The 20,142-nt window shown below is 38.1% G+C and overlaps 1 protein-coding gene across 2 annotated transcripts in view; it reads right to left on the minus strand.

The window, feature by feature from the left end:
* The window catches only part of TBC1D19 (TBC1 domain family member 19), a 168,779-nt gene that overhangs the window by 37,752 nt on the left and 110,885 nt on the right, over positions 1-20,142 (minus strand). For both annotated transcript variants that reach the window (XM_003411298.3, XM_064285982.1), the window contains 2 exons: positions 13,323-13,407; positions 7,461-7,505 (listed from right to left, as the gene is read on the minus strand). In XM_003411298.3, coding sequence (XP_003411346.1) covers positions 7,461-7,505; positions 13,323-13,407 — 130 coding nt within the window. The remainder of the gene's footprint in view (positions 1-7,460; positions 7,506-13,322; positions 13,408-20,142) is intronic.

Below are 20,142 nucleotides of genomic sequence, written 5' to 3' on the forward strand. Positions count from 1 at the left end.
TTTGGTTAGCAGTCTTAACCACTGTACCACCAGGGCTCCTTATTGACGTGAAGCTGGCATTATTTCAAATGAGACCGTTAGAAATTAAAGATGCTAAGTGCAGTTCCTAGGATAATCACTAAGAAAATATGCACAAAAGGGAATCAAAAAGGCACACTACAAAAAAATCAATTAAACACAAAAGAAGACAATAATCAGTAAGAAAATATGCACAAAAGGAAATGAGAAGGGAATCAAAAAGGCACACTACAAAAAAAATCAATTAAACACAAAAGAAGACAATAACAGAGGAACTGATGAGCCAAAAAGATATAAAACATATCTGGAAAATGGAACAGTGGCAGAAGTAAGTCCTTCCTTATCATCAAATACTTTAAATGTAAATGGATTATACTCTCCAATTAAAAGGCAGAAATTAGTGGGATGGATAAAAAAAAAAAACATGATTCAATTATACGCTAGCTACAAGAGACTCACATTAGGTCTAAATAGGCTAAAAGTGAAAGAATAAAAAAAAAAAATTCCATGCAAATAGTAACTAAAAGACAGCTGGAGTGACTACACTAATATCAAACAAAATAAACTTTAAGTAAAAAATAGTTATCTAGGACAAAGAAGGATACCGTATACTGATAAAAAGTCAGCTCATCAAGAAAGCATAACAATTATAAACATATATGAAACTTTTTTTTTATGAAACTAACAAAAGAACCCCAAAATATATGAATCAAACAATGACAGAATTGAAAGGGGAAATACATAGTTCTACAATAATAGAGACTTCAATATTCTCCCTTTCAATAGAACAACTAGACAAAAGATCGATAAGAGAGGACTGGACTACCATCATAAAGCAACCAGGCCTAACAGATACATGTAAAACACTCATCCAACAACAGCAGAATACACATCCTTCTCATGTGCACATGAAGCATTCTCCAGGATAGATCATATGTTAGTTCACAAAACAAGAATCAATATATTTAAAAGGGTTAAAATCATACAAAGTATGCCTCTGATCACAACAGAATGAAATTAAAAACCCACGGAGAAAGAAACTTAGAAAAGTCACAAATACGTGGGAATTAAACAACACACTGTTAAACTACCAATGGATCAAAGAGGAAATTACAAAGTACCTTGAGACAAATGACAATGAAAACACAACATATCACAATTCAAGATATTCAGTGAAAGCAGTACTCAGAGTGACATCTATAGCTGTAAATGCCTACATCACAAAAGAGGAAAGATCGCAAATCAATAACCTAACTTTATACTTTAAGGAACTAAAAGAAAAAGAGCAAACTAAACCCAAAGTTAGCAGGAGGACAATGAATAAGGAAGACCGAAGAACTTATGCATTTGAATTATTGTGCTGGCAAAGAATATTGAATATACCATGGACTGCCAGTAGAACAAGCAAATCTGTCTTGGAAGAAGTACAGTCAGATGCTCCTTAGAACTGAGGATGCTGAGACTTCATCTTTCTTACTTTAGACATGCTATCAGAAGGGTCCAGTCCCTGGAGAAGGACATCATGCTTGGTAAAGTAGAGGGTCAGCAAAAAAGAAAACAGTCCCTGAATGAAATGGGTTGACACAGTGGCTGCAACGATGGGCTCAAACATAGCAACAATTGTGTGGATGGTGCAAGACTGGGCAAAGTTTTGTTCTATTGTACATAGGGTCGCTATGAGTCAGGACCAATTCAATGGCACCTAACAACAGTAGGAAGAAGCAAATAAAGATTAGAGTGGAGATAAATGAAATAAAGAAGAGAAAAACAATAGAATCAACGAAATCGAAAGTTGGTTCTTTGGTAAGATTAACAAAATTGATAAACCCTTAGTTTGACTAAGAAAAAAAGAAAGAAGACTCAAATTAATAAAATCAGAAATGAAAGTGAGAGTCAATTCTACCGACCTTACAGGAAAAAAATTAAAAGAAAATACTATGAACAACTGCATGCCAACACATTAGATAACTTAGAGGAAAATGGAAAAATCCCTAGAAACATGCAAACTACCAAAACTGATTCAAGAAGAATTGAAAACAACTGTTCAAACAAAAACTTGCACATGAATGTTTAAAGCATCCATGTTCACAATAATCAAAATATGGAAACCAAAATATACATCAATGGATAAATGGACAAACAAAATGTAGCATACCCATAAAATGGAATATTATTCAGCCATAAAAAGAAATGAAATACTGATACACACTACAACATGGATGAACCTTGAAACCATTATGCTAAGTGAAAAAAAAAACACCAAAACTAAACCCATTGCAATCAAGTAGATTCTGACTGATGGCGACCCCATGTGTTACAGAACAGAACTGCTCCACAGGGTTTTCTTAGCTGTAATCTTTATGGAAGCAGATCACCAAGCCTTTCTTCCATGGTACTACAGAGGGTAGGTTTGAACTGCCAAACTTTAGGTTAGTAGTCAAGCACAAGCTGTTTTTACCTGAAGTAAAAAAAAAAAGTCAGACACTAAAAGGCACATACTGAATGGTCCCATTCGTATGAAATGGGCAAATCCATAGACACAGAAAACAGATCAGTGATTTCCATCCCTGGGAAAAGGAGAAACTGAGGGGTGAGGGCTTAATAGCTACAGGGTTTCCTTTTGGGGTGGGTGATAAAAATGTTCTTGAATTGGATAGTGATGCTGGTTGTACTAAATGCCACTGAATTGTGAACTTATAATGGTGAAACTGTAAATTTTATGCTATGTGCATTTTACCACAATAAAAAATTAATCAGATGATGTCATTCCTTTACTCAAAAATATCCACTGGCTTCTCATTCAACTTAGGGACAAATCCAAGTTCCCTACCCGACCTGGCCTGTCTACCCCTCCTAGTTCATCTTGTACCAGTTTCTGCTTTGCTCACCAGTCACACTGGCCAACTAGTTCTTCAAACCACCAACCTTGCTGTGCCTAAGGCCTTTAAATACACCAAGTATTCCCTCTGGAATGCTCATCTCCAACTTCTTTGCATGAATCACTCTGTATATTCTGGTCTCTGTTTTCCTGACCACCTTAGCTAAAACAGCCACACTTTCTCCACCTCCCTGAAATCAATTTCTGTCCCCTTTCATCATTCGTTTTATTACTCTTTGAAATTATTTTTAATAATTTTTTATTTACTGGCTTATTGTATGCCTCCCTCACTAGAATGTAAGCTCCTTGGCAACAATTATCTGTGTTGTTAACTATGTATTCCCTACCTAGAACAGTGCCTGAGCCAGAGCAGAGCCTAATAAAACATTTATTAAATGAATAAAGACAAGTTATACATGTTAAACAAGGGGAAAAGGGAAAAAACAAAACAAGAAAAGCTTATAAAACTCTTGCAAGTCTCCCTCAGCCCAGGAATTTTGCTTAAAAAAAGTCAATTGCTGTCAAGTCCATCCCAACTCATGGCGACCCAATGTGTGCCAGAGAAGAACTGTACGCCATAGGGTTTTCAGTGGCTGATTTTTTGGAAGTTGATCACCAGGCTTTTCCTCCAAGGTGCCTTGAACCACCAACCTTTTACACCACTGTTGTTGTTGGGTGGTTCCAACTCATAGTAACCCTATGTGTAATAGAACTAAACGCTACCCAGTCCTGCACCATTCTCATAATGATTGCTATGTTTGAGCCCATTGTTGCAGCTACTGCATCAACTCACCTTGTTCAGGGTCCTCCTCTTCTTTGCTGACCCTCTGCTTTTACCAGGAATGATGTCTTCCTCCAAGGATTGATACTTCCTGATAATTTGTCCAAAGTAAGTGAGATGAAGTCTCAGCATCCTCACTGCTAAGGAGCATCTGGCTGTACTTCTTCCAAGACAGATTTGTTCATTCTTCTAACAGTCCATGGCGTATTCAACACTCTTCACCAACATCATAATTCAAAGGCATCAGTCCGTCTTTGGTCTTCCTTATCCACTGTCCAGCTTTTGCATGAGTATGAGGCGATTGAAAACACCATGGCTTGGGTCAGGCACCATAGTCTTCAAAGCAACATTTTTGCTTTTTAACACTTTAAAGAAGTCTTTTGGAAGAGATCTGCCTGATGCAGCACATCGTTTCAGTTCTCGACTGCTGCTTCCATGGGTGTTGACTGTGGATCCAAGTAAAATGAAATCTTTGACAACTTCAATCTTTTCTCCATTTATCACGATGTTGCTTATTGGTCCAGTAGTGAGATTTTTTTTTTTCTTTTTGTTGAGGTGCAAGCCATACTGAAGGCTGTAATCTTTGATCTTCATCAGTCCATGCTTCAAGTTCTCTTCACTTTCAGCAAGCAAGGCTGTGTCATTTGTATATGGTTGTTAATTAGTCTTCCTCCAATCCTGCTGCTGCTGTTTAATGAATATTGTCCAGTGACAATACCTCAAATGAGGTAATAGAGTAATGCCTAATGCCACTATGGTTTATCATTTCCATCCTAGGAAAAGTCATCACAGGTGGTGGGCGTGGTGAGAAAACCTCTGCCCCCTTGAAAGCATCTGCCTGGTCAGGGAGAGATAGTGTGTCGGTGAACTACAGGAAAACCACTCTGTGGGACCCACACAGAGTTTTGGTGGTGGTAGTGGTGGGAGGGTATCCTTGTGATTTTAGAATAATTCTGCCTTTAGCAGAGGTTGAAAAATAGTGAGGGCGGGGGGTAGGTAATATAAGACTGTTGCTTAGTACTGTACTGTCTTGGGTGAAGAACAAAGGGGACAGAAGACTGACTGTTCTTTATCTGTAGCTTTAGACTCATTTACCAGAGAAGAGAGTCCTCCCTGATTCTGTTAAGGTTCTAAAGCAACCCCAGGAGAAGCAGTGATTCTGAATAGTTAAGATTATGAGCAGCTATGAGTTTACCTCATTAAGCATTTAAACTTTTTATTCTGGATGAAAACCTTTCCAGAATTTATTATATACATCTTTTACTTTTTCAATATATTAACCACTTTCCTTTCTTCCAGAAACCACTAAAATAAATGCAGTTACATTTTCTGAGGTAGCAGGGCAAAGTGATTAAGAATATGGCGTTGGAAACCAGACAGGTTGGGTTCAAAGCCTGGTTTTGTCACTCACCAGCTGGGCAAGTTAACACTCTGGCTCAGTTTCTTTATCTATAAAAGGATAAGATTAATACCTGCCAAACAGAGTCCTTGTAAGCTACTAATGCGTTAACGCATGTTGTGTACTTAGCACACTGCACGGTACACAGCACTGCTTGGAGAATATCAGCTGCTGCTGCCACAACTACTACTACCACCGACTTTTATATGAAATGGCCTCAGGGTGATCTGTTGAAGTGCTCCTACATGCTGTTTTATGTTTTACAGTTAGCAGAAAATTATGTTTCTGGAAGATAGATGTAATAAATGTTATATATAAATGTTAAAACTAGCAAGCCTTTAATTTAGGTAAAATAAATGCTCGTTAAACTCGTACTATTTTTTTATGTGCTAAGTACTAAGAAAAAAGTGAATGATATGGTCTGGAACTTCAAGAAACTTACAATCTAGAGAGGAAGATAAAGCATAAACAAACGATGTCAGGATAATATGGCAAGAAACATGGAAGAGTTATGCGTGAGGTATTATAAGAGCCTGGAGGAAGGGCCCTTAGACTAAGCTGGGGGTTCAGGAAAAGCTTTCTGAGGAGGTTTATGCCTGGGCTGAGTCTTGAGGACAGCCAGGTGAAGAAAGGCTGGGTGGGCTATTCCAAGCACGGGAACAGGAAAGGTAATGAGGGAGGAAGTCACAGTTCTTTTGCGAGAGTATGCAGGTATCTGTGTGAAGAATAAAATTTGACTTGTGATAAATAAGTGAGATGGGGTGTGGTGAGAAATGAACATAGCAGGTAGACTGAATAGGGGCCAAACTCAAAAGAGGGCCTTTATAACACACAGAGAAGCTAAGAGACAGGAGCCATTAAGAAAACTTTAAGGAAGAAAATGGCAATTTTAAGATTTCATTTAAGATGTATAACTCCAACAGTATTGTGAAAGACAGAGTAAAGCAAGAAAAGGCTGGAGGAACAGAGACCATTATAGGCGGCTGTTGTAATCAATAAGCTAGAGACAGTAAGGCCTGAATAAGGGCAAGGCAAGCATCTATGGTGAGGAAGAGGAGGCACCAGATGCATTGGGAAGATAAAAGCGGAAGGCCCTGGTGACTTATGAGAAGGGGCAGTAAAGACTAAGAGGAGTCTAGGATGACTGCCAGGTTTCACATCTGAATTACTGGGTAGATGATAATATAATTAACTGAGAGAGGAATAGGGCAATTTTTTTTTAATTAGTTTTATTTTTTTCACTTTTGGGGGGTAGACATGGGAAGATAACTTCATGAGTTTAGGTTGTGACATGTTAAGTTTGAGGTAATTACAGAAAGGTCAGATTCGAAATATAAATTTTAGAGTAATTATCAAATGGATAGAACCACAAAAGCAGTGTGTCTGCTGCACTTCTCGTCACACATCCAGTAGAAAAAGGATCGGGGAGGGGGGGAACACTGGGGAACACCAGTGTTAAAAGAGGGGCAGAGGTAGGAGGTCCTTGAAAGAAACTGGGACATCGCATTGAGAGGTCTGAGGACAGAATAAGTGCCATGATGGAGTGGTCAATGAAGTAGTTAAACATGCTCATAACACCTATCAGTTTTTGAGCACTCACTACATGTTAGGCACTGTGCCATTTTATATACCATATCTCATTATCCACGTACTACAGATGAGTAAGCTGAAGTTCAGAGAAGTCATGTAACTTACCCAAGGTCATAGGGTGAGCTGGCAGAACTGGGATCTGAACCCAGGTCTGCCGGATTACAAAGCCCACGTTCTTAACTCTGCTGGAGTAAAAGAACTTCTTCAGGATGCAACTTAACATTACTACATTAAGGACTGCTACACATTGCTTTTCCAAGAAGCGTATCTTAAAAGTTGTCGTGTAACCTCAGAGGACTATTTAATGCCTAATGAGGTCATTATATATTCGATCACTTTACGTAATCAAAATGGGTTCTTTCAGTGACACGTTTCTGCGTAATCTTCATACATATCACACTTGTCAAATTATGACAACAATAAAATATAACACAAGGCAATCCACTCAGTTGATTAGAGTACTGCTCCAATAAAGCCAAAGGAAGGTTGTGGATGGACTAGTTAGTGTCCTTCAGAGAAAAACTAAGTGCCTTGGACATGCACATCTAAGTTTGCTTAGCTTTCTCACAAATATTACTATTGCTCCCAAAGAGAACCACAGAGGGAATGCATAGTTTAGCACATGTTTACCACAAAAGTAGAAAAACTTATTATAATATGTACCCTATAGAAGGCTTATTTTGGATAATAAATTATTATTTATCTAAAGACAGAAAAGAAGAAAATCACATTTGTATTATAAAAGTTGCAATTTTCCCATTTCCCACTAGAGGAAGCAACAGCATTACTCTTACCATTTGGTGGATAAAAGACGGCATATTCTTCTAGACCTAGTTTTCCTATAAGAGAAAAATGGAGTTTCAAGATGCTTAAATAAACAAACATTTAAAAATTAATTTATTTTGTGAATATGCTAATAATTAAAAAATTTTTTTTTTAAAAATCATAGTATAATTTCATTTCATGACATAAAATTATTTTGAAAAGCTGTCAGCTATTCTTTGATAATAATAAACACTTTCACTAATTAAAGTCAATGATATGAACTTAAGTTTAAGGCAAAGTATGCAAAATAATAAAGCAACACACATATTCAAGCTCCTTAAGAATTTAAGATGCAGAAGCAACTATTTACAAGCACGGAATTGTTTTGCTGATTACAAATAATTCTAATCTATTCTTTAAAGCAAGTCCTATGCTTTGCAATATAGCACTCATCTGTCAGTCTGTCCTACTGTGGTGGCTCGCAGGTTTCTGGAAGCCACGCCACAGGTATTTCCAATACCAGCAAGGTCACCCCTGGTGGATAGGATTCAGTGGAGCTACCAGACTAAAACAGACTAGGAAGAAGGACCCAGCAGTCTACTTCTAAAAAGAATTGGCCAGTGAAAACCTTATGAATAGCAGCAGAAAACTGATACAGCACCAGAAGATGAGCCCCTCAGGTTGGAAGGCATTCAAAATATGACTGGAGAAGAGCTGTCTCCTAAAGCAGAAAAAATCAAAACCAAACCCGTTACTGTTGAGTCAATTCCAACTCACAGTGACCCTAATGGACAGAGTAGAATGGCCCCACAGGGTTTCCAAGGAGCTGGTGGTGGATTCAAACTCCTGACCTTTTGGTTAGCAGCAGAACTCTTAACCACAGCACCACCAGGGCTCCCCTCAAAGTAGAGTTGACCTTAATGATGAGGATGGAGTCAAGCTTTCAGGACCTTCATTTGCTGATGTGGTACAACTCAAAATAAGAAGAAACAGTTGCAAAAATCCATTAATAATCAGAATGTGGAATGCATGACGTTTGGGTCTAGGAAAATTACAAGATGTCAAAAATGAAATGGAACTCTCGAAGACTGATATCCTAGCCATTAGTGAGCTGAAATGGACTGGTATTGGCCATCTTTATCATACGTGTCATACGATCTACTATGCCGGGAGTGACAAACCAAAAAGGAACAGTGTTGTGTTATTTGTCAAAAAGAACATTTCAAGATCAATCCTGAGCAATAATGCTGTCAGTGATAGGATAATATCCATACGACTACAAGAAAGACCAGTTAATAAGGCTATTGTTCAAATTTACGCACCACCCATTAAGGTCAAAGTGAAGAAACGGAAGATTTTTACCAACTTCTGTAGTCTGAAATTGATCAAACATGCAATCAAGACGCATTGATAATTACTGGTGATTGGAATGCGAAGTTGGAAACAAAAAAGAAGGATTAGTAGTTGGAAAATATGGCCTTGGTGATAGAAACAACGCTGGAGATTGCATGATAGAATTTTGTAAGATCAACGGCTTCTTCATTGAAAATGCCTTTTTCCAACAACATAAACAGCAAGTATATATGTTGACCTTGCTGGATGGACTACACAAGAATCACATCAACTACATCTGTGGGAAGAAATGATGGAGAAGCTCAATATCATCAGAACCAGGCCAAGGGCCAACTGTGGAACAGACCATTAGTTGTTCATATGTAAGTTCATATTGAAGCTGAAGAAAATTAAAATGAGTCCACAACAGTCAAAGTACAACTTTGAGTATATCTCACCTGAATTTAGAGACCATCTGAAGAAGAGATTTGATGCACTGAACACTAACTAATGACCAAACACCAGATGAGTTATGGGATGACACCAAGGACATCATACATGAAGAAAGCAAAAAATTGTTAAAAAGACAGGAATGAGAGAAAAGGCCAAAATGGATGTCAGAAGAGACTCTGAAAGTTGCTCTTGAACATAGAGTAGCTAAAGCAAATGGAAGAAATGACAAATTAAAAGAGCTGAATAGAACACTTCAAAGGGCGGCTCGAGAAGACAAAGTATTATAATGAAATGTGCAAAGGCCGGAAGATAGAAAACCAAAACAGAATTTCTCAAGCTGAAGGAAATGAAGAAAAACATTCAAGCCATGAATTGCAATACTGAAGGATTCTATGGGCAAAATATTGAACAACACAAGAAGCATCAAAAGAAGATAGAAGGAATACAGAGTCACTGTACCAAAAAAATTGGTTGACGTTCAACCATTTCAGGAGGTAGCAAATGATCAAGAACTGATGGTGCTGAAGGAAGAATTCCAAGCTGCACTGAAGGTACTGGCAAAAAACAAGGCTCCAGGAATTGATGGAATATCAACTGAGATGTTTCAACAAATGGATGCAGTACTGGAAGTGTTCACTCGTCTATTCAAGTGACTGGAGATTCATATTTGTGTCCATTCCAAAGAAATGTGGAAATTATTGAATAATACCATTAAAATCAGACACAAGTAAAATTTTGCTGGAGATAATTAAAAAACGGCTGCAGCAGTACACTGACAAGAAACTGCCAGAAATTCAAGCTGGGTTCAGAAGAAGACGTAGAACCAGGGATATCGTTGCAGATGTCAGATGGATCTTGGCTGAAAACAGAGAATGCTGTATTTTACTGACTATGCAAAGGCATTCAACTGTATGGATCATAACAAATTATGGATAAAACTGTGAAGAGTGGGAATTCCAGAACTTAATTGTGCTCATGAGGAACCTGTACATAGACTGAGAGGTAGTCGTGTGAACAGAACGAGGTGATACTGCATGATTTGGAGTCAGGAAAGGTGTGCGTCAGGGTTGTATCCTTTCATCATACTTATCCAATCTGTACGCTGAGCAAATAATCCAGGAAGCTGCACTATATGAAGAAGAACTCAGCATCAGGACTGGAGGAAGACTCATTAGCAACCTGCGTTATACAGATGACACAACCTTGCTTGCTGAAAGTGAAGAGGACTTCAAGCACTTACTAATGAGGAGCAAAGACTACAGCCTTCAGTATGGATTACACCTCAACCGAAAATGAAAATACAAATGGACCAATGAGCAAAATCAGGGTAAATGGAGAAAATATTGAAGTTGTCAAGGATTTCATTTTACTTGGATGCACAATCAACCACCATGAAAATAGCAGTCAAGAAATCAAACGACATATTGCATTGGGCAAATCGCTGCAAAAGATCTCTTTAAACAGTTTAAAAACAAAGATGTCACTTTGAAGACTAAGGTGTAAGTGACCGGATTGCCTCATATGCATGCAAAAGCTGGACAATGAATAAAGAAAAACAAAGGATTGCTGCCTTTGAATTACATGTTGGTGACGAATATTGAATATAGCATGGACTGCCAGAAGAACGAACAAACTGTTTTGGAAGAAGTACACCCAGAATGCTCCATACAAGCAAGAATGGTGAGACCTCATTTCACGTACTTTGGACACGTTATCAGGAGAGACCAGTCCCTGGAGAAGGACATCATGCTTGGTAAAGTAGAGTGTCAATGGAAAAGAGGAGGACCCTGAACGAGACAGACTGACACAGTGGCTGCAACAATGGGTCAAATATACAATTGTGAGGATGGCGCAGGACTGGGCAGTGTTTAGTTCTGTTGTGCGTGGGCTCACTGTGAGTTGGAACCAACTTGACTGCATCCAACAACAACTACATACTTCGCAATTCTCGCTAGGCTTCATTTTTATGGAATATACTGTTAAGTCAAAAATCAAGTGTCTTTAATTGTGTAACAGTCATATTTTTTGAACTCTAAAACAATGCATATGGTCTGAGACTGGGGCTAAATATTTGAAATCAGAATTATCCCAGAATAGTAAAATATATTCACTATAATCAAATGTTTAAAGGAATTAAAAAAAAAAAACCTTTCCTCAAAAAATTTAAGCTTCTTAGTTTTTCCTCACCTTTCACTATCTTCAAGTAGCACTTATCTTGACAGTTTTTCTAACATCTTTGAGTCTACTGAAAAGTCACACACTCTTGCCATGGGCTTTAAAGTAAGATTTTTTTTAATTAAAAATTTTGTTGCTATTCTTGTTGGGATTGGTGGGAGGGAGGAGATGAAAAATAAGAAATATGAGCTGTTTAGGTTAGGTCGAGACAATGAGGCCTGATATCGCGAGCAAGAAGAGAACAGAATAATTAAAGAGACAGAGAGTACCTGCTGAGTGCTCAATACTGGGCTAGCTGCTGAGAGTTAAACAGAAAATATAAGATATGGTCCCTCAATCATGTGGCCTACAATCCAGACTAAAATGTGGAACATTAGGGTATGTTTACTAAATTTGCTGGCACAGGCTTTAAGTGTTTTAAAGGTTTATTCTTGTTGTTATGGGCTGTCAAGTTGGCTGCAGCTCATAGAGACCTTGTGTATAACAGAACAAAATGTTGCCCAGTCCTGGGCCATCTTCCCAATCGCTGGTATGTTTGAATGTATTTAAATGTTTGTAGGGAATGGAAATTGATGATGGATTGGTGATCTTAGTGAGATTTAGGCCAGTTCTTCAAGAACCTATGATTTTGGGGTGGAGGAGAGGGCCACCTTCCACATACAGGGAATAGATGGAGGCTAGAATGAACATGGGGTATTGTGGGACAATAAAGGAAACAATGTCAGGTGGCTTAAGGCAGGGCCCACTGATGGAGGTCCTTAAAAGCCTGGCTGAGTTTAGAGTGAGTTCATTAGATAATTCAGTTCTACAACCAATTTTTCAGCACGAAATGACATTAAACAGACAAAGAAGAAAAACAAAACAAAACAAAACAAAAAATGCTTCTCTAAGTTCAATTTAGGAGCAATAGAACTGAGACAACCCAAGTTCAGGGGAGACCAACCTCAGTACAAGGTAATGTGGGTCTGCCTAGAGAAGATGTTGGAACAATCAAGCAGACTGACACTGAGGAAATACAGACAAAACAGTTTCTTTCCTTATGAAAACAGAAGAATGACCACACGCAATGGGGGTATAAGCTTTTAGTGCTTAAGTGTTCAAACAAAACAAAAAACACAAACCCGTTGCTGTTGAGTTGATTCTGACTCATAGTGACCCTATAGGACAGAGTAGACCTGCCTCATAGTTTCCAAGGAGCGCCTGGTGGATTTGAACTGCTGATCTCTCGGTCAGCAGCTGTAGCACTTAACCACTATGCCACCAGCGTTTCCAACCAAACCCACTGCCATCGAGTCAATTCTGACTCATAGCAACCCTATAGGACAGAGTAGAACTGCCCCATATGGTTTCCAAAGAGTGCCTAGTGGCACCCCCTAATACAAAGAAGAAGTTGGGAAGGGCTTCCAGCTAATATTAGTTCAGTGTTCAGGTAATGGCAAGACACTGAAACAGTAATATCTTGTGGGCAGCTAGTGATTGATTAGAGATGAAAAGAGCACTAAAACAAAAATTAGAGGGCTGACAGCATACAAATTGCACTAAAAGTTTTAAGTGTAGTGGAATATTTTGGAAGAAGAAATACAGAGAGTAAAAACAAAAGTAGAAAAAGCAAATTCTTGTGATAAACTAATAGAAGTGAAAATAATTCAACAGAGGGGACAGAAACGGCAAACAGGAGAGAGCAAACAGGAACGACAGACACACTTCACAGGCTTCTTCTGGGAACCACTGTTCTGTGATTTGGGATGAGTTGCCTGGGCACTGATTATTTAAGTGAGAGTCGAAGGATGGGTATAAGCACCTAAGAGAAGTCTGATTGAGTACAACTGAAAAAACTTGCAACACCAATATGTGCTATAAAGTAAATAAACATTCTTGGTAAAAGACTATAAGTCTTAAAGAATACTTCCTTTATATTACTGAAATTTTACCTCTTATGTATGATTTCGGTGGTGAAGCACTGTTGTATGCAAAGTGACTCAACACGGATGTATCCCGGGAAAAACAAAGTAATACCTGTGTATGACATTGGAAAAAACAAAAAATTAAGCACTGTACTAAAACCAGGTAATCCACTGTTATTTCCAGCTTAGGGAGAGTTGTGGTGGAATCTTTTGAGCTCAGTACTGTATCTTGCAATGGGAAAGGTGCTCTCTATTGGGCCACCTAGAGTAACCATCACAGTGGGATGCCAAGTGTGGATGGCCCAAGTTGCTTCAGAGATCTCTCACTGTTGGCCACCTACACCTTCAACAACAGCAGAAAATGCAAACTGGTAACTACCAGTTGATCCTTGCTTGTGTTTTCTTCCTGGAACAGAGAAACGCCTGGGAAAATTTAATAGATGAGAAATGTATAGGGCAGACGGTAGTTAACTAGAACGGCAGAAAGCTATTTGGGGAGCAAAGGAAACTGGAACTAGACTCTTCCTTGGGTTGCAACAAACAGCTGGGCACGTCAGGGTGGGAGGGCTGGCAATTCATGGTATAGAAGGAGCGGTACCAGTAGTAGAACAAGTGGTAGCCCAATATAGTATAGAATCTGACCTGCAGGTAGAATGTGGCAACTTTACCTGGAGACAAAAATAAACATGCAGAAAGTCAGGATCAAGGATGTCCATTAGGACAAACTGGATTACTGATACCACCTGGGATTTGGGGGTAATCCCTAGGGAGATGAATGATGACAGGAAATCTGGGCCCTCATGTTAGAAGACCTAGGCTTCTAAAGACATTACCAAGAAAGGAATTCAGGAGTAACTGGAAAAAACAGAAGCCCAGGTAACAGAATAGGGGCAGAAAATCAGGGCTGGACTAGCACACAAGAATGAATGGAGAGAGGAACTGTGAGTACAACACCTAAGAAACAGAAAAAGAGACTAGGCATCAGCCAGGCCCAACAGTGACAATAAATACTAACCATTGCCACTGACTTATTTTTTCTATTTTTAAAATACTACATAAGTAACACGTTTCTGACAAAAATTAGAAATACAGATAATTGAAAAAAGGAAAAACACCTATAGTCCCACCAGTATTGATATTTTGATGTATATCCTTTCTGATTTTCTTCTACATACATAAAAATGTGTGTATTTAAAATTTTTAAACAAAATAGGATTATGCATACTATTCTAAAAGCTACTGTATTTCAATATTATAACCTGGCTATTTCCTACCCACATTTTTTATGTTACAGAATATTCCACTATATGGATGAACGATACTTTATTTAACCAGTCTCTTACTGTTGAACTTTTAAGTTATTTCCAGTTTTCCTCAGTTATAAACAATGCCGCAATGAATTTACTTATAACTGAATCTTTATAATTATTTAAATTCCTAGAACTGGACTAGCTGTCTGGTCAAAAGTTACGAGCATTCTGAATTTAAAACTTTTGATACACATTACCAAATTGACCTCCGGAAAGTTTGTTTGTTTTTACATACTCAACAGTAAAATGGTGTACATTTTCTCTTATTCTTTTTTTTTTTCCTTTTTTTAAATTGCGCTTTAAGTGAAAATTTACAGTTCAAGTTAGCTTCTCATACAAAAGTTTAAATACAATTGTTGTGTCACCCTAGTTGCTCTCCCTATAATGTGACAGCACACTCCTCCTTTCCACCCCAGATTTCCCACGTCCATTCAACCAGCTCCTGTCCCCTTCTGCCCTCTCATCTGGCCTTCTTCTCTTACTCTTATTAAAACTAGTTATCATCATCTGACAGGTAAAAAAAAATGGTATCTTGGTTTAATCTGCAATGATTTAATTACTAATGAGGTTGAACACTTTTCCATTTGCATTTCTTTTGTGATTTTCCAGTTCATCCTAGTGTATTTTAAAATTTATGTGTTCAGGATTATTGATTTGTTTAATTTTTATTTTAATTTTTATTAAGGATCCTAAACTTTGGTCTAATTACATGAAACCTGTGAGAGCTGGGTACTCTACTGGGCTGCCGTGTTTTTCCGAGTCTCGCAAGTTTTCTGCCTTTGATAGAAAAGTGCAGTCTTACCACTTTTCTATCGCTCTCTACTAGCGGAAAATATTTGACTTTTCCTCCTCTGACACCTTATACAGGTTCTAGCTTTTGCAGGTTTTACTGTACATGTTGCAAATTGTATCGCTCAGTTTGCTGTTTGCAATTTTAACTTTTAAACTTTATTGTGGTGAACATATATTTACAAAATATATGCCATCTCAACAATTTCTAAATGTACAATCCAGTAACACTGATTACATTCTTTAAGTAGTGCAACCATTCTTGCTATCCTTTTCCAAATCAATCCACTACCATTAACACAGCCTCAATGCCCCTAAGCAAAAACTTTGCCTCCCCTCTACACACCCCTGGTAACCACTAATAACCTTTGGTTTCAATATAATTGCTTATTTCATATAAGTGAGATCACACAGTATTTGTCCTTCTGCGACAAACTTATTTTGCTCAGCTTGATGTTTTCAAGGTTCATCCATGTAGTGGCATGCATCAGGACCTCATTTTTCTTTATGGCAGGGTAGTACTCCATTGTGTGTATATACCACATTTTGTTTATCCATTCATCTGTTGATGGACATTTCAGTTGTTTCCACCTTTTGATGATTTTAATTATTGTTGATACAGAGATTTTTTCAAGTTTTATATGAACAAATCTACCAATACTTCCTTTTATGCTTAAAAAGTCCCTCCCTATCTTTATATCCTATATATTAAAAAACCCCAGTGCTGTTGAGTCGATTCCAACTCATAACGACTCTATAGGACAGAGTAGAACTGCCCCATAGAGTTTCCAAGGAGCACGTGGAGGATTTGAACTGCCGACCCTCTGGTTAGCATCTGTGGCACTTAACCACTACGCCACCAGGGTTTCCATTCTATTATATATTTATATATAATATATAAATATTCATATATATATTATATATATATATTTATATATTCACCTAAATTATTTGAGTCATTGGTGCTGTTGATCAAATATTTGATTCCTCCCCTTTGGAAACATATGTCAGCTTGCCTTCTATAGCCACCTTGGTGATAGGTATGGCCATGTGACTTGTTTTGCTCAATGAAATGAAGGGATATATATTACTTGAACGTTTCCAAGTGGAAGCTTCAAGAACCAGAGCACAGTTAATCAGGTTGCAGAGGAACGCGGTCCTGTCAACACCTTGATTTTAGTCCAGGGAAACCATTTTGGACTTCTGACCTCCAGAATAGTAAGAGAGTAAGTTTATGTTGTTTTAAGCCACTTCTAGTAAATGTGTGTTAATTTGTTACAGCAGCAATAGAAAACTAATACAACCATTAAAGAAAATAATGCAGAGGGAAAACATACGTACAATTACCTTGTAAAGAAATACATTTACAAATACCTATCATTGCCAAAAGGGAAAATAATTCCTAAAGGAATGTTTGCGTTAACTTTCCCTCAGTTTAGCAGGCTAGAGGGAGCATAGTAATTTCAGAAGAAGCTTGTGCTCAAATATATCTCCATGGACTGAGACTGTTTTAGGAGAATATTGGTGACTGTAAAGTGGTAATGCCAGAGGTGGTATGTTAGACAGTATGTATTGGTGTGCAATAATGGGATATAAGCAAAGAGCTGCCAACTCCTATTCTAACCTGAGCTGCTGTTTTAACTTCTGAGATTCCAATTTCTGTAAGAAAATGACAGTTTATTTGTAAATTTGCTAGAACATGTTTTAATAATATGAAAATGGCAACGTCAATCAAATAACTAGAAAATTTTACTTTGATTACTTACTAATTAAACAAAAAACTGAACTTTTGGGGGGAAAGGTTATACATGGCAATGATTTATTTTAAAGAGCAATAAGAAACTGGATGTGTAAGTCTGAACTATAGTTAATACAGTTAACTTAGCAGAATTATATCTAAAATGTCTACATCAGCTGTAAAAGGTTTACAAGGGCCTATAGCTTTATTCCACTGCTATTTGTAAGATTTTTACTGACCAGTTTTTTCAGAGGTAGACTGCGAGGTCCTTCTCCCTACTCTGTCTTAGTTTGGAAGCTTTGCTGAACCCTGTCTACCACAGGTGACCCTGCTGGTATTTGAAATACAGGTGGCAAAGCTTCCAGCATTACAGCAACATGCAAGCCACAGTACAACAAACTGACAGTTGCATGGGGTCTCTGGATCATAACAAATTATGGACAACGTTGCAAAGAACGGGGATTCCAGAGCACTTAATTGTGCTCATGAGGAACCTGTACATAGGCCAAGAGGTAGTCGTTCAAACAGAACAAGAGGATACTGCATGCTTTAAAGTCAGGAAAGGTGTGCACCAGGGTTGTAGCCTTTCACCATACTTATTCATTCTGTGTGCTGAGCAAATAACCTGGGAAGCTAGACTATATGAAGAAGAACAAGGCATCAGGATTGGAGGAAGACTCATTAACAACCTGCAACATGCAGATGACACAACCTTGATTGCAGAAAGCGAAGAGGACTTGAAGCACTTACTGACGAAGATAAAAGACTACAGCCTTCAGTGTAGACTGCAATTCAACATAAAGAAAACAAAAATCCTCACAACTAGATCAATAAGCAACATCATGATAAATGAAGAAAAGACTGAAGTTGTCAAGGATTTTATTTTACTTGGATCCACAGTCAATGCCCACTGAAGCAGCAGTCAAGGAATCAAATGATGTACTACATCTGGCAAATCTTCTGCAAAAGACCTCTTCAAAGTGTTAAGCAAAGATGTTACTTTCGGGACTAAGGTATGCTTCATCCAAGCCATGGTATTTTCAATAGCCTCATATGCATGTGAATGCTGGACAATGAATAAGGAAGACCAGAGAGGAATTGACACCTTGGAAGTATGGTGTCGGCGAAGAATATTGGATGTACCAGGTACTGCCAGAAGATACAAATCTGTCTTGGAAGAAGTACAGCCGGAAGCTCCTTAAAAGCAAGGATGGTGAGACTTCATCTCATATACTTTGGAAATGTCATCAGGAGGGACAGGTCCCTGGTAAAGGACATCATGTTAGAGGGTCAGCAAAAAAGAGACAGACTCAATGAGATGGACTGGCACAGTGGCTGCAGCAACGGGCTCAACCATAACAATTGTGAGAATGGTGCAGGACCAGGCAGTGTTTCATTCTGTTGTACATAGGGTTGCTATAAGTTGGAAATGATTGATGATACCTAACAACAAAACATAGCTTTCTTCAGGCTTTTGAAGATATATGATGGTGGATGTTTCACATAAGAAATGAGTACAATTATTTTAACTTACAACTACTATATAATTTTTCCATTTGTTGTAGTCTGGTATTTTTATCCAAACCGATTTGGAGAATTTCAAAGGATAAATTTTCAAGAATGCTATTTGGAAACACTGCCCTGATTTAAATTTTTATAAATTAAAATGCAACGTGGCTTACTGGGCTTTGGAATTGTACAGACGTAGCTTTGAATCCTGATAACTGTATGAGCTTAGACTCTGAGCCTCTTCTTTTTCATGTGTAAAATGGGAATAAAGCTACCTTATATGGCTGTTGAAGAATTAGTTATAAAGTATATGATAATGATAGTGCTGACAATTTCACTTGCAATGATTAGAGAATACTGGGAGCAAAAGAAAAAATAGGGACCTTTTCCTGATCCAGTTTATTGCTTAGCCATGGCTCTCTCATCCTCTGTTCTCATCACATTCTTACTGAGAAAAATAAACTTTAAAATCTTTTCCTTCACTGTACCCTGTTTCTAATTTTAACCACCAATAACACCATGTTTATAACTATCAAAACCTGAAAACTTATTCATCTTTGACTCTTCCTTCTCTCTCACCCTGCATATTTAGCCAGTCATCAAATCCTCCTGTTCTACTTTTGATAGTTTCATTAATTCATTCAACAAATACTTATTGAATACATTCTACATGGCAGACACTGTTCTAGGCACTAAGAAGACAGCCATGAACAAAACAAACAAAATCTCTGTTCTCATAGTGCTTATTTTTTGTGGAGAGAGACAGACCAAAACAAAACAAAACCAGAACAACAACAAAAACAAAGTACATAGTATGCCATATATTGCCAAGTGCTATAGAGAAAAATAATGCAGAAAAGAGGGATAACACACAGGTGGTATGTGTGTGGGTGTTGGGGGAAGTCTGCAATTTTAATTAGGGACCTGAGGTGGTCAGGAAGTGAGCCTGGGATAATAACAATACAGGCAAAAGGAACAGCTCCTTAGAAGCTGATAGTCAAGTCTGGACTTAGATCCAGAAAGAGATATTAAATTGGGAGTTGTTAGTTTATAGATGGTATTAGACCCATAAGAATACATAAAATCACCAAGAGCAAGGATTAAAAAAACAACAACAACAAAAAACACCAGCTGTCCCTCCCATGGCACTATCTACTTCTCTGCTGGGTTTGATAATTCATTGCAATGGCCACACAGAACTCACTGACCATACTCAAAATTATGGGGTTTATTAGGGAAGCAACAGGTTACAATTCAGGATTGGAAACAACTCAGGACACAGTTCTTCGATCACGGCACCTTCTTCTCAGCAGGCCTTTACCTTTGCTTTCGGCCCCTTGGCCCTCAGCCTGGCCTTTGCCCTGCTCAGGCAAGTGTTACAGCTTTTTAGCTCCACCAGCGAGTGCCCAGAGGTACCCTACTCGATCAGTAAGCCTTGGCCTGAAGGCATTTAGCTCTCTTGCTCTGTGGATCAATATGCTAACTGCAGTTGCCTCACTCC

This window comes from Loxodonta africana, chromosome 5 (genome assembly GCF_030014295.1).
Source record: "Loxodonta africana isolate mLoxAfr1 chromosome 5, mLoxAfr1.hap2, whole genome shotgun sequence".
NCBI lineage: Eukaryota > Metazoa > Chordata > Mammalia > Proboscidea > Elephantidae > Loxodonta > Loxodonta africana.